Genomic DNA, 9,876 nt, shown 5'->3' on the forward strand with positions numbered 1-9,876 from the left:
AAGAGAACCGCAAGACGTTGACACGTGGATAAAGAGAACCACAAGAGGTTGACACGTGGAGGATAGCCTTCCATCCCACCTCATGCTCGGCCCTCATTCAAGGAGCCACACTATTTCCACAAGCCTCCCTTGCATTTTCCGCTAGATGATCCTTAGCTGGTCACACAAACACACTCGCCCTTCTTACTCTGCTCAGCTAAAAATCCCTTCACAACCCGGCAACACCAGCAATGGCCACCCTCTCAGGCACCATGGTTAGCACCTCCTTCCTCCAAAGGAAGCCAGTGACTAGCCTCAGCTCCCTCCCCGGTGTCAACCGGGCTCTTTTTGGCCTAAAGGGTGTTGCTGGAGCCGGCCGTGGTGGAAAAATAACATGCATGGCTGGATACAAGATCAAGCTGATTACGCCTGGAGGAGAAGTGGAACATGTTGTCGATGGAGAGGAATACATTCTTGACGCATTTGAGGAAGCAGGATATGATCTTCCGTACTCATGCCGTGCAGGTTCTTGCTCTAGTTGTGCTGGTAAAATTGTACAAGGAACCGTGGATCAGGCAGATCAAAGCTTCCTTGACGACGACCAGATGGATGAAGGATGGGTTCTCACTTGCGTCGCTAGACCTACGTCTGAGCTTGTCATCGAGACACACAAGGAGGAAGATCTCGTCGGTTAATTTGTAGTAGCACTAATCTTTACAAGTTGCTGTATCTCTCTTGTTTGCCTTCATTTGTCGGTTAATTGTTATTGTTCTTTGTTCCTCAAACGATGAATTCCTCCTACTCCCTACTTTGTTATTAGTGTGTGCGTAACTGTTTTTTTTTTTTCCCCCTTATTTTTTGGTTGGTGTCGCAACACAAGTTGTTGGCTTGATAATCCCTCTTAAATATTTATTCGTAATCAGCTACTATAGCGCAGCACAAACAAAACAATAATTGCTTTTGGAGTTCTAAGCTGTGAGTCGTATTCATGTTTTCGTTTTGGCGAAGATGTGATCAAATGACAACATCAAGCCATCCAAAAGCCCCGCGTGAATGATCCACCGGGGGCAGCAGCAGCATCTCTCATCTCTCACCAGTGAATCCGAGGTCTTAAGTTTGAGTCTCCACTCTTTCGCGCATTTAACGAGTTCGAGTTGAGGTCTTAAGTTTGAATTAAGTTTTGCATTTAACGAGTTCGAGTTGAGGTCTTAAGTTTGAATTAAGTTTGAATTTCCGCTCTGCTGAATTTTCTCTGCTGAATTTTTTCGCTCTGCTGAATTTTTTCGCGTATTTAACATGTTCGAGTTGGGAGTGTCGGATCTGAATTGCAAGGAATTAATCAGGTTCTGTAAGAATTAATCCGAACATCCCGTGTCGAGACAAAAAAAAGAAAAATCAACACATCCAAAAAGTTAGTGCCTTTCGGTTTGATTTTCTCCAGAGGTCGCAAAATAAGCAAATCTGTACCACGGAAGGACATAACAAAATACTCTTTTAACACAAAATCGAAATGTGATAGATCATCTGTACATGATTTGCTTTTGAACCTATAATAAGACTACAGTTCCCGTTCACCGGTCAGATATGATTCACTTGCCAAAATTCCTTTTCACAAGTAGTTAGAAACAAAGCACTTCCATCATTCCATGGAAGGGTTGGCTGGTCAAGGGACGAACTTTCTCCAGATCCTAGCTACTTCAGAGGAACTTCATCATGTCTTCTGAAATAAATCGAAAAGGGTCTCGGGTTGATGTTGATGATGCTCCTCTAAGTCATCTGCATTGTCCCCTGCACCGGCACCACTAGCTATCGTTTGGGCCAAGTATTCTGAAATCCGGAAGGAAATGTCGTCATCAGGTGGATTTGAACCTTCAACAACGCAATCTGTTGATTCCTCGTTCATGTCTTGATGATTCAGTGAACCTGATGATGAACACGGAGATAGAGTACCAGAAGCAACAGTAATTATCTCATCCCCCTCGTCAATTGTTGATTCGAGTGAACATGTGGATCTTGTAGCAAGCGAGAGCGCAGCATCTCTTCTCGCCCTCTCTTTCACCCTCTTACACCAGCTGTGCAGCGACTCCCGCACACTTTCAGCGATCAAAGCCTTCTTATGTCGGGACCCCATCTAAAGAGCAAAGATGAGATACACTACTATTATTTCAGTAAAGAGATCTGCTATAAACTTCATATAAAAATCGAGTACTTGTTGTTGTATGTAGTTGGGGGGAGGGGTAATATTCTATCCTGCGCTTCGACTTGAGCTTTGTAGATGAGAAAAATGCATCACGAAGTAAGTGAAATGACTCCATTAAGAACCAAATTGCTTGGTAGATCACCAGCTTGCCTCGCCAGAAAGAAGATGCAAGTGAAACTAGACCACAAACCTGGGTAACTATGACATTCAAGGGCACGGTGCTGTAGCTGCACCAAGCCTGAACTACGATCCTGCAAATATCAAAAGAATCAAAATGTTTAAGTAGCATGCTAAAAATTTTATTTAACAGAAAAATTATGCCTTGTTCTTCTTTCCCCAGCGGATGAGAATCTACACGAAACACAAGCACATCATCCACAATATTCTAGACGCTTTTGAATCTAAGGTGGCTACGCCGTGCAAGAGCCTTCTGATCTGCGTCTTAGCCAGAATTGCATCAGTCAAGTAAATAGATTTTCGTTCGCCTCCTAATACGCAATGAGATTAACTGCTGCAAATAACAAACATGGCACAATAGCTTACTAGTCCTTTTCTACCTTACAGTTGACATCTCTTTGAAGGTGGCGAATACATATAACTAGCAAGTAGATACATGATACTCCACAAGTATTACTATATGCTTTGATATCAATGATTCTTCTTTCAGAAGCTTGAAACATATGTGGCTAAGATCTTGAAAAGAAGAAACATACCCAGAAATCAGCCGAATGGCAATGAGTGCATGGTTTTTCATAAAGCATCTTTGCTTGAATGCCCACTAAAAATCGAGAAAGAGATCCATTAGTTGGCAGACTTTCAATTGAGGGAGTTGCTATGCCAGCTATCAATTCTTAATAAGAGCTCCAAGTTTATTTATATGTTTTGCATTCCTGAACTTAATCAGTTTGACATAATTATCAGCACGTAAATCAGCAATGTGTGCAGAGACACCAGAGCTGCTGATATACATCTCTCTATACCTCAAGATGATAAAGGCTTAATCTTTGAAAATTTAGCAGGCGACGAAGATGTTGAACATGAAATTTCTTGTATCTTCATTAAAAGAGCTTCCACTATTTATGGTGACAAGAATAAAAATTGCAAATTTAAAAGTTAAAAATGTGTCACTACTGCCTTTTCTTCTAAACTTATGTTTGTTGCAGACTACCTAATAAATTTTCGGTAGTTTCAGTGTTTCGCTGCATGTACTTCATCACATTCATCATAAATTTTCTATCTGGATAGCCCAATACTTTGCAAAGTTCACATGGAATGAACGAATTTTGTTCTTACCAAGGACCAAATGAAGGTTGCCATCTCAAAAGCATTCTGCACAGAAAAGAGAGATAATAGGATCAGGATTCAAAATCACAGATAATACGAACTAAGCTATCCAAAACACAGTAAACTATGTGCTATTCATGCAAAAAGTTGGTATCACCTGAAATGATATGAATTGGATCAAGCGTAACAGTATTTCTGGCTTCCCGAACCAAAACAATTCATCACGCGGCTTTACTAGGGTTCCAAAGGATGAACCTTTTGGCTCAGCAATTTCGAGTGCTAACAAGGAGACAACATGCTGGAGTTTCGTTCCGACCAACATGACAAGCTTTTTCAAACCAAATTATCAACATCAGAAACATTGACCACTAGAAGAACCATATTGTTCAGCCCAAACTTAGAGACAAGGGAAACTTACAATTGCAGGTATAAAAGAGAGCCAGAAGTAAACGTTAAGACCTGTGTCATAAGAGCCAAATCAGATGAAAATTTCAAAATACAAGACATTGTCATTCATCTACCATTCAATGTGGTTACCATGAATATTGATGAAGATGCAGATTATAGCATAACCCCAGAGTGGCCAGCTGCACGTCCAAAAAAAATATGGCTATAAGATAACCATGTAGAGCAGATTATAATGTTTACATTATAATCTTTTCTGAACAGTTAAATATGCATGATAATTGTGCATTTTCATTTCTGCATATTTCAAAAGATGTAAATATGGCTTTTTGTTTTCTTAATGAAAAATGACTTCACCAGTACAAAAAAAAAAAAAAAAAGAATGTGGTGTTAAATCTGCAAAATCAAATCATTGGTTGCTGATGTGAATAATATGCATTGTGCTTACAAAGATAAATCTACAGAAGACTTTTCACAAACGAAAGTAGAAACCAATACAATCTTCTGGCGTTTACATAACTTATTAACTCCTTAACTCCAAAGAAGCAGAAAGAGAAATGAAAAGGGTGAATAAAAAATGTCATACTGAAAAGAAATGCATCTTAAATTTCTACAGTCTCCATGAGATACCACTAGAAATTGAACTTTTTCATCTTTTTCATCTTTTTACTGTCAGGTGTTTTCTGTTTCTCTAAAGGATTGCAAAAGATTTCAATCTCTCAATATTCAAGGAATCAGAATTGTGAATTTGACAATGACATTCCAAGTTCTAACAGTGGAAACCTGTGTAAAATCTGCTAGGATTTGAATATTGCAACTCAAACTTTTACGCGCATTGCTAGACCCAAAAGGGAAGCAGAAATTTAAGCTCTTGAACTAGCAAATAAAGTAAAGGGAACAAGATCAACATCAGGTCTACTATGTTTTGTTTTGGCCAAATGTAATTTGGTGCATGTAAAAAGATCAAACTCATGGGCCAAACGATTGCAGATTAGACATTGGATATAAATCCAAACAAGTATTGTTTCATAAGTTTTACTAGTTTTCCTTGGAAATGAATAAGTACAACTCCTTTATTGCCCACCAATGTTATCCTTTAATATATCACTGTCATATCTCTTCCAGTTCACAACGAAAACTTTTTCCCTGCCAAATATTGCTATAGCAGGTCATTTTAGGGGATCATGGAAAGTACCAAAATTAGATTTCATGCACCTTCATGTGGATTCAATTACTGAAGAAATTTGTATGGAAAAATATTATTCTTGTGAAAATTTAGCAAGCAATTTTTGAATATAATAGAATAATTCTGAACCAACCCAGGTTTTATAATCAAATTGCTCATCGATGACATAGAAAGTTAGACCACATTGGACCTCTATTGCCTTTTTTCAAGAATAGAAAAGATGTTTGTGCTTTAAAGGTAATGCTGCAGACTAAATGTGGGCATGATTCATTGATCTAAACCACTGAATAACTGTACCTGATCCCTACAATGCCAGAAAATTCATCTTCCATGCTACGGACCATGTACTTGTGGAAATTGTAGGAAAGTGGCAGACTGTGATTCTGCAAAAATCGAAAATCAAGTTAAGGATTACCCATCAGATACTGTGCACAACTAACAAGTATGTAGCATGCTATAGCTGAAATGAGATGCAGCAGCACATAAAATAGCTTTTTATCTTGCATGATGCTTACGTGCTGGATATGTGCACTATTATTACTACATCCATCAGAAGCATCAACTGACTGCATAGGGCTCCTACAAACTTTTTTTTTTTTTTTTACCAGCAATGGGAGATCTTAGAAGCCTGGTTTATAACAGCATACACTTCTCGGATACACTACAATTACGAATTCTGCAGTCACTAATCTGGTGCCTTCATAAGTTGAGCATTACTCCTTTGAAACAAAAAGTTCATGGGAGAGAATTGTCTTGATTGTCATTAAATATAATAATGAGTAGCATCATTTTAGACCCCTGTTGTTCAGATCAAATAAGCACTTAAATCCATCCCTTTGTTTGTTAATTTATTTCTTAGACTAGAGCCTGACATTCTTTCATATGACAAGTGTGTCAAAAGTTCGTTCCGGTATTCTAATGACTAGGCCAAGGAGGTGCAAGCGAAAAGTTTGCAGTGAACAGCTGCATTCCGGGGCATAGGATTAAGTGACTTGTAAATTTGTAATGGTAGGACATTGGGTTCCGAGAAATACTGTCATTAGGGGCTATAGAGTTTATGGTTTCTTGGCAGTAGAATGAAGTTTGTAAAGAGTTGGAACATTTCAATGTGCATTAAGGGCAAGGCATTTGCAAAATCACAGTAGCAATATGCTGGTTGTGAATAACTAAGGGTTAATGTTTGTTAGTATTTTGACTGTGGGAGTTAGGATGGTGCTTGGTTCTACTATATGCCGATGAGTTCCAGTTGTGATAACAGCAATAGTTTGAGGGGGTTTGTTAGTACTAACTGACAATTCTTGGCTGTGTTGTGGTAGGGTTATGTTGTCACGGTAACTTGTTATATCAACAAACCTCACTCCATTCTGCTTCAATTAGTTCTTATTTGTGCAAATGCTTGGATACACCACAAACACCAGAGATATCTTTATGTCCACTTCTTGTATTATAGGCATAATATCGAATTTGATTACTATGAAAGAAGTCAAAATGCCAGTTGGAGAGTCAGAGAGTTCAGCCCAGAAAATCAAATGTGTTAGTCAAAGATTCAAAATGCAGATCTGAGCTGGCAAGGATTCAGAATACATGCATCCTGAAAATGATATGATACACAATATCTTCTGGCATAGAGAAAAGAGAAACTAAATACCCACAGTGATGAATCCCAGTCGTAATGCCAAGTAATCTGACTTTTGAATTGAGCTTCTGAACTGCCTTAGAAAGCAAAGCTGCGAAATACAATTATACAACTAACATGTCACCAAAAGATCCAGCAAAACATAAGCCCAGTCAACCATTATCATGTTATTCTATTGTACATCAATTCAAAATGGCACCTTAAATATTCCCATCATTGAATTCGCAAGAAACTTGGACAAAGAAATAACAGGTTTACAGATCATTCAAGGTACTATATCCATCAGTAGGACCTACTTCCAGTCAAAAAAGTGAAGCATGACATCCATTCATCACTCTCTCTATGTTGTCATTCCACAGTTTCAAAAGTTGAGGTGGCTGTAATACCCACATGAATTCAAAATGGTACTTAAGAATCTAAAAGCTAGCAATACAGTCATCAATATTTAGAACTTGGTTTACAATTAGATTCATCACGAGATCTCTTGACATTATTATAAACCCCAATCAACTAGTAAGCAGTAGTTTTGCTGATATACATGTCATTGACATTGTTATAGTAGGGATTACCATCCAGATGAGAACACGGCTCCTACTCCACGGATGAGATGCATGATGCAGAGCAAAAGTAGATTGTCGCCTCATTACCTTGTTCTTTGGTGCTACAAAATGACAAATAGTTAGTATTTCTACACGTCAGGTATCACATCTGTAGTTTTACCCATGCAAAGCATTCCTTGAGTTCCTGTTTATCCAGTACTATCACTGTTTACCTGTGCAAGCAAGAGAGAAGAGTGTACAAGTCATATGTTCATTTGACATACCTTGCAAATTCCCATCAGGCGCAAAAGTTGCTTCATTTTCCCATTTTCTCCAGCTGTATATCTATAAAGACATATTAGGAAAGATTAACTTCCGACAACTATTGAGAGTACCCCAAAAAAAAAATGAGCTGTTGCAGCTCTGTAGTTAACGATCATACTTTGTTAAGAGTTCAAAGGAATGAAAGTATACGTGATCCAGTTGCTACTGACAAATCTTGAGAAATGGATGTAATTTGCTTGTTAAACAATGTAACACTGGAGGAGAGAAAAGCATACCTTACTCATAGCCAAGCCAACTGTGATACAGCTATAAATTACATGGATAAAGCCAAGAACAAACAAGAAGCGGTGCAGCTGTTCAAGGCCTTCATGGGAAACAAAAGGTTCACGATCCTGAAATTTAAAATTCGTTTTGAAACAATTTCCAATCAGCATAATTAAAAAAACATTTGAAGAGATGAGGAATTACCGCCCCGCATTGATGTAATGTTGAATAATTAAGTCCTGTTGGAATCTCAGTTTCATTTGAAAAAGTATCGGATTTTGTGAATAAGACTCTCTCTCTCTCTCCCATGCCATAATCCTCGTCGGAACAAAGATAGAATTTACTGCTGAAGAGGGATGACTTCACACAAATTTGAGAAATCCACCTCGCCCATTGCCCCAACAACAGAGAAATAAGCCCAAGTAGCATCAACTCTGCCACACAACAGTAATATCAAGTTGGATGAAAAGGGGATGAAGCAAACCACTATAGTTATTCTTTTGGAACTTTTAGTTTCATTTCAAAATGCATTAATGACTGGAAAGGATTAGATTTAAGAATTTTAACAGTCAAGCCAGAAAAAGCAAACCAATCAGTAGGAGCTAAAAAGACAAATATACCAAGTAAACTCAACATTCACAAGCATCGACTATGACATTTACCTTCTTTAATTTTCTCCAAAGAAGCAAATAGAGCCTTCCTTCTCGTCTTCCTCAACCACTACACATACCAACGAATACAAGTATAACAATAAAATTACAATCTTTGAGAATAGATGCATACAACCTTAACTTATCAAGAACAAACTAACTCAATGCAGCATCTCCCTTAAACGCCTGACCTTTCCAAATCTGTAAATGGACCTTTCCACAAACAAGCAGACAAAAACCATGACAGTAGTCACTGAAGCCACTGACCATGTTGGTGTAAACTCCAAAGATCTCCCTTCTCTTATCAGTTCATGCATCTTTTCCATTTAACAGCGAGAACCCAAATCCTAGATTTCCTTTTTCTTGACGATAGTGTTGGAATTTTGTTTGGAAAGAAAAAACTTGTAGCGACAGCAGAGGGTCCAGGAAATGGGGAACTGGGCTGGAGCAAAAAGCTGCCCATTTATATGTTTCTTGAGTATCATGGCTTATATTGTGCTTGTAGACTAGCAGACCTGAAGTGGTGCCAGTGGCAAGTTCATTTATTTCGACACTGATGGATCACGGAAAATCTTCTTTATACAGTCTTCTTTAGTTTTCTCTTTTGAATATGTGCATGTCTCTGTTCCATTATAAAAAAAGTTGTGCAGATTAAAATATGGGAAAGCCCAGCTTTGAACGTGTTGGAATTCATGGGATTGTAATTCATTGGCTTCACCTTCACCAAGAACCCACCTCACCACATGGATGCTACCCCTGGTTGGCAGTTGGCACCCGTCCCTTTGCTCTCTCTACCGTCTTTCTTGATTGTACTGCGTCTCTGTGTTTTACTACTTTTCTTCTACTTTTCTTAAAGGGTGCGCTGGAAGGTTTGAAACTTTTGACTACAAAAAATGCGCAACGGATCCACTGTGTTACTGTGTATCATTTTTTGTCCTATTTTTTATTATATTATTATTTTTTCTACACAAACGTCATATTTTAATTTTTTTTTATTTTTTTAAGATCCAATAACTATTAACTGAGTAATATATAAAATTTAATAAATTCAAAAAATCAAAATGCATAAAAAATGAGGGGTTTGTTTGGATAGTGCTTTTATTCCAAATAATATTTCACTTGCATCATAAATACATTTCCCAATCCACCTTTTTATATTCTCAATCACTTTTTTATGTCACATACATCATATCACAAAAAATGTTACAGTAATTATTCCAAATAATACACTATCACAAAAAGTTGTGCAGAATTTTTATGAATTTTCTGCTGTATTTTTAATTTTTTATTATATATTGCTTTTTTGAAACTATTGTATTGATTTTTTATTCAGTTAATAGTTATTGGATCTTAAAAAAACAAAAAAAAAAGAATTAAAACATTGTATTTATGTAGAAGAAATAGCAATATAATAAAAAATGGGACATAATATGAGACAGAAGATCCGT

The 9,876-nt window shown here is 37.5% G+C and overlaps 2 protein-coding genes across 3 annotated transcripts; one reads left to right on the forward strand and one right to left on the reverse strand.

Annotated features, from left to right (window-relative positions):
• Window positions 1-125: 125 nt before the first annotated feature.
• LOC113731886 (ferredoxin) lies at window positions 126-764 on the forward strand. Its single transcript, XM_027257383.2, has one exon. The coding sequence runs from the start codon at window positions 231-233 to the stop codon at window positions 672-674; it is 444 nt and encodes a 147-aa protein (XP_027113184.1). The 5' UTR covers window positions 126-230; the 3' UTR covers window positions 675-764.
• Window positions 765-1,453: 689 nt separating this feature from the next.
• LOC113731885 (MLO-like protein 4) lies at window positions 1,454-9,172 on the reverse strand. 2 transcript variants are annotated; one of them, XM_027257381.2, is made up of 15 exons: window positions 8,620-9,164; window positions 8,441-8,498; window positions 7,983-8,212; window positions 7,790-7,906; window positions 7,514-7,574; window positions 7,260-7,351; window positions 6,707-6,781; window positions 5,352-5,437; window positions 4,001-4,050; window positions 3,882-3,922; window positions 3,621-3,791; window positions 3,473-3,508; window positions 2,893-2,957; window positions 2,370-2,430; window positions 1,454-2,110 (listed from the first exon to the last, which is right to left on the reverse strand). In XM_027257381.2, exons 1-15 carry the CDS (start codon window positions 8,752-8,754, stop codon window positions 1,691-1,693), a joined length of 1,698 nt encoding a protein of 565 aa, XP_027113182.1. In that variant the 5' UTR covers window positions 8,755-9,164; the 3' UTR covers window positions 1,454-1,690. The 2 variants fall into 2 exon arrangements, 1 of the variants encoding a protein (XP_027113182.1); XR_011839183.1 differs by having other exon boundaries at window positions 2,022-2,110; window positions 2,370-2,690; window positions 8,620-9,172.
• Between the last annotated feature and the right edge of the window lie 704 nt (window positions 9,173-9,876).

Source organism: Coffea arabica, chromosome 2c, assembly GCF_036785885.1.
Source record: "Coffea arabica cultivar ET-39 chromosome 2c, Coffea Arabica ET-39 HiFi, whole genome shotgun sequence".
Classification (NCBI taxonomy): domain Eukaryota; kingdom Viridiplantae; phylum Streptophyta; class Magnoliopsida; order Gentianales; family Rubiaceae; genus Coffea; species Coffea arabica.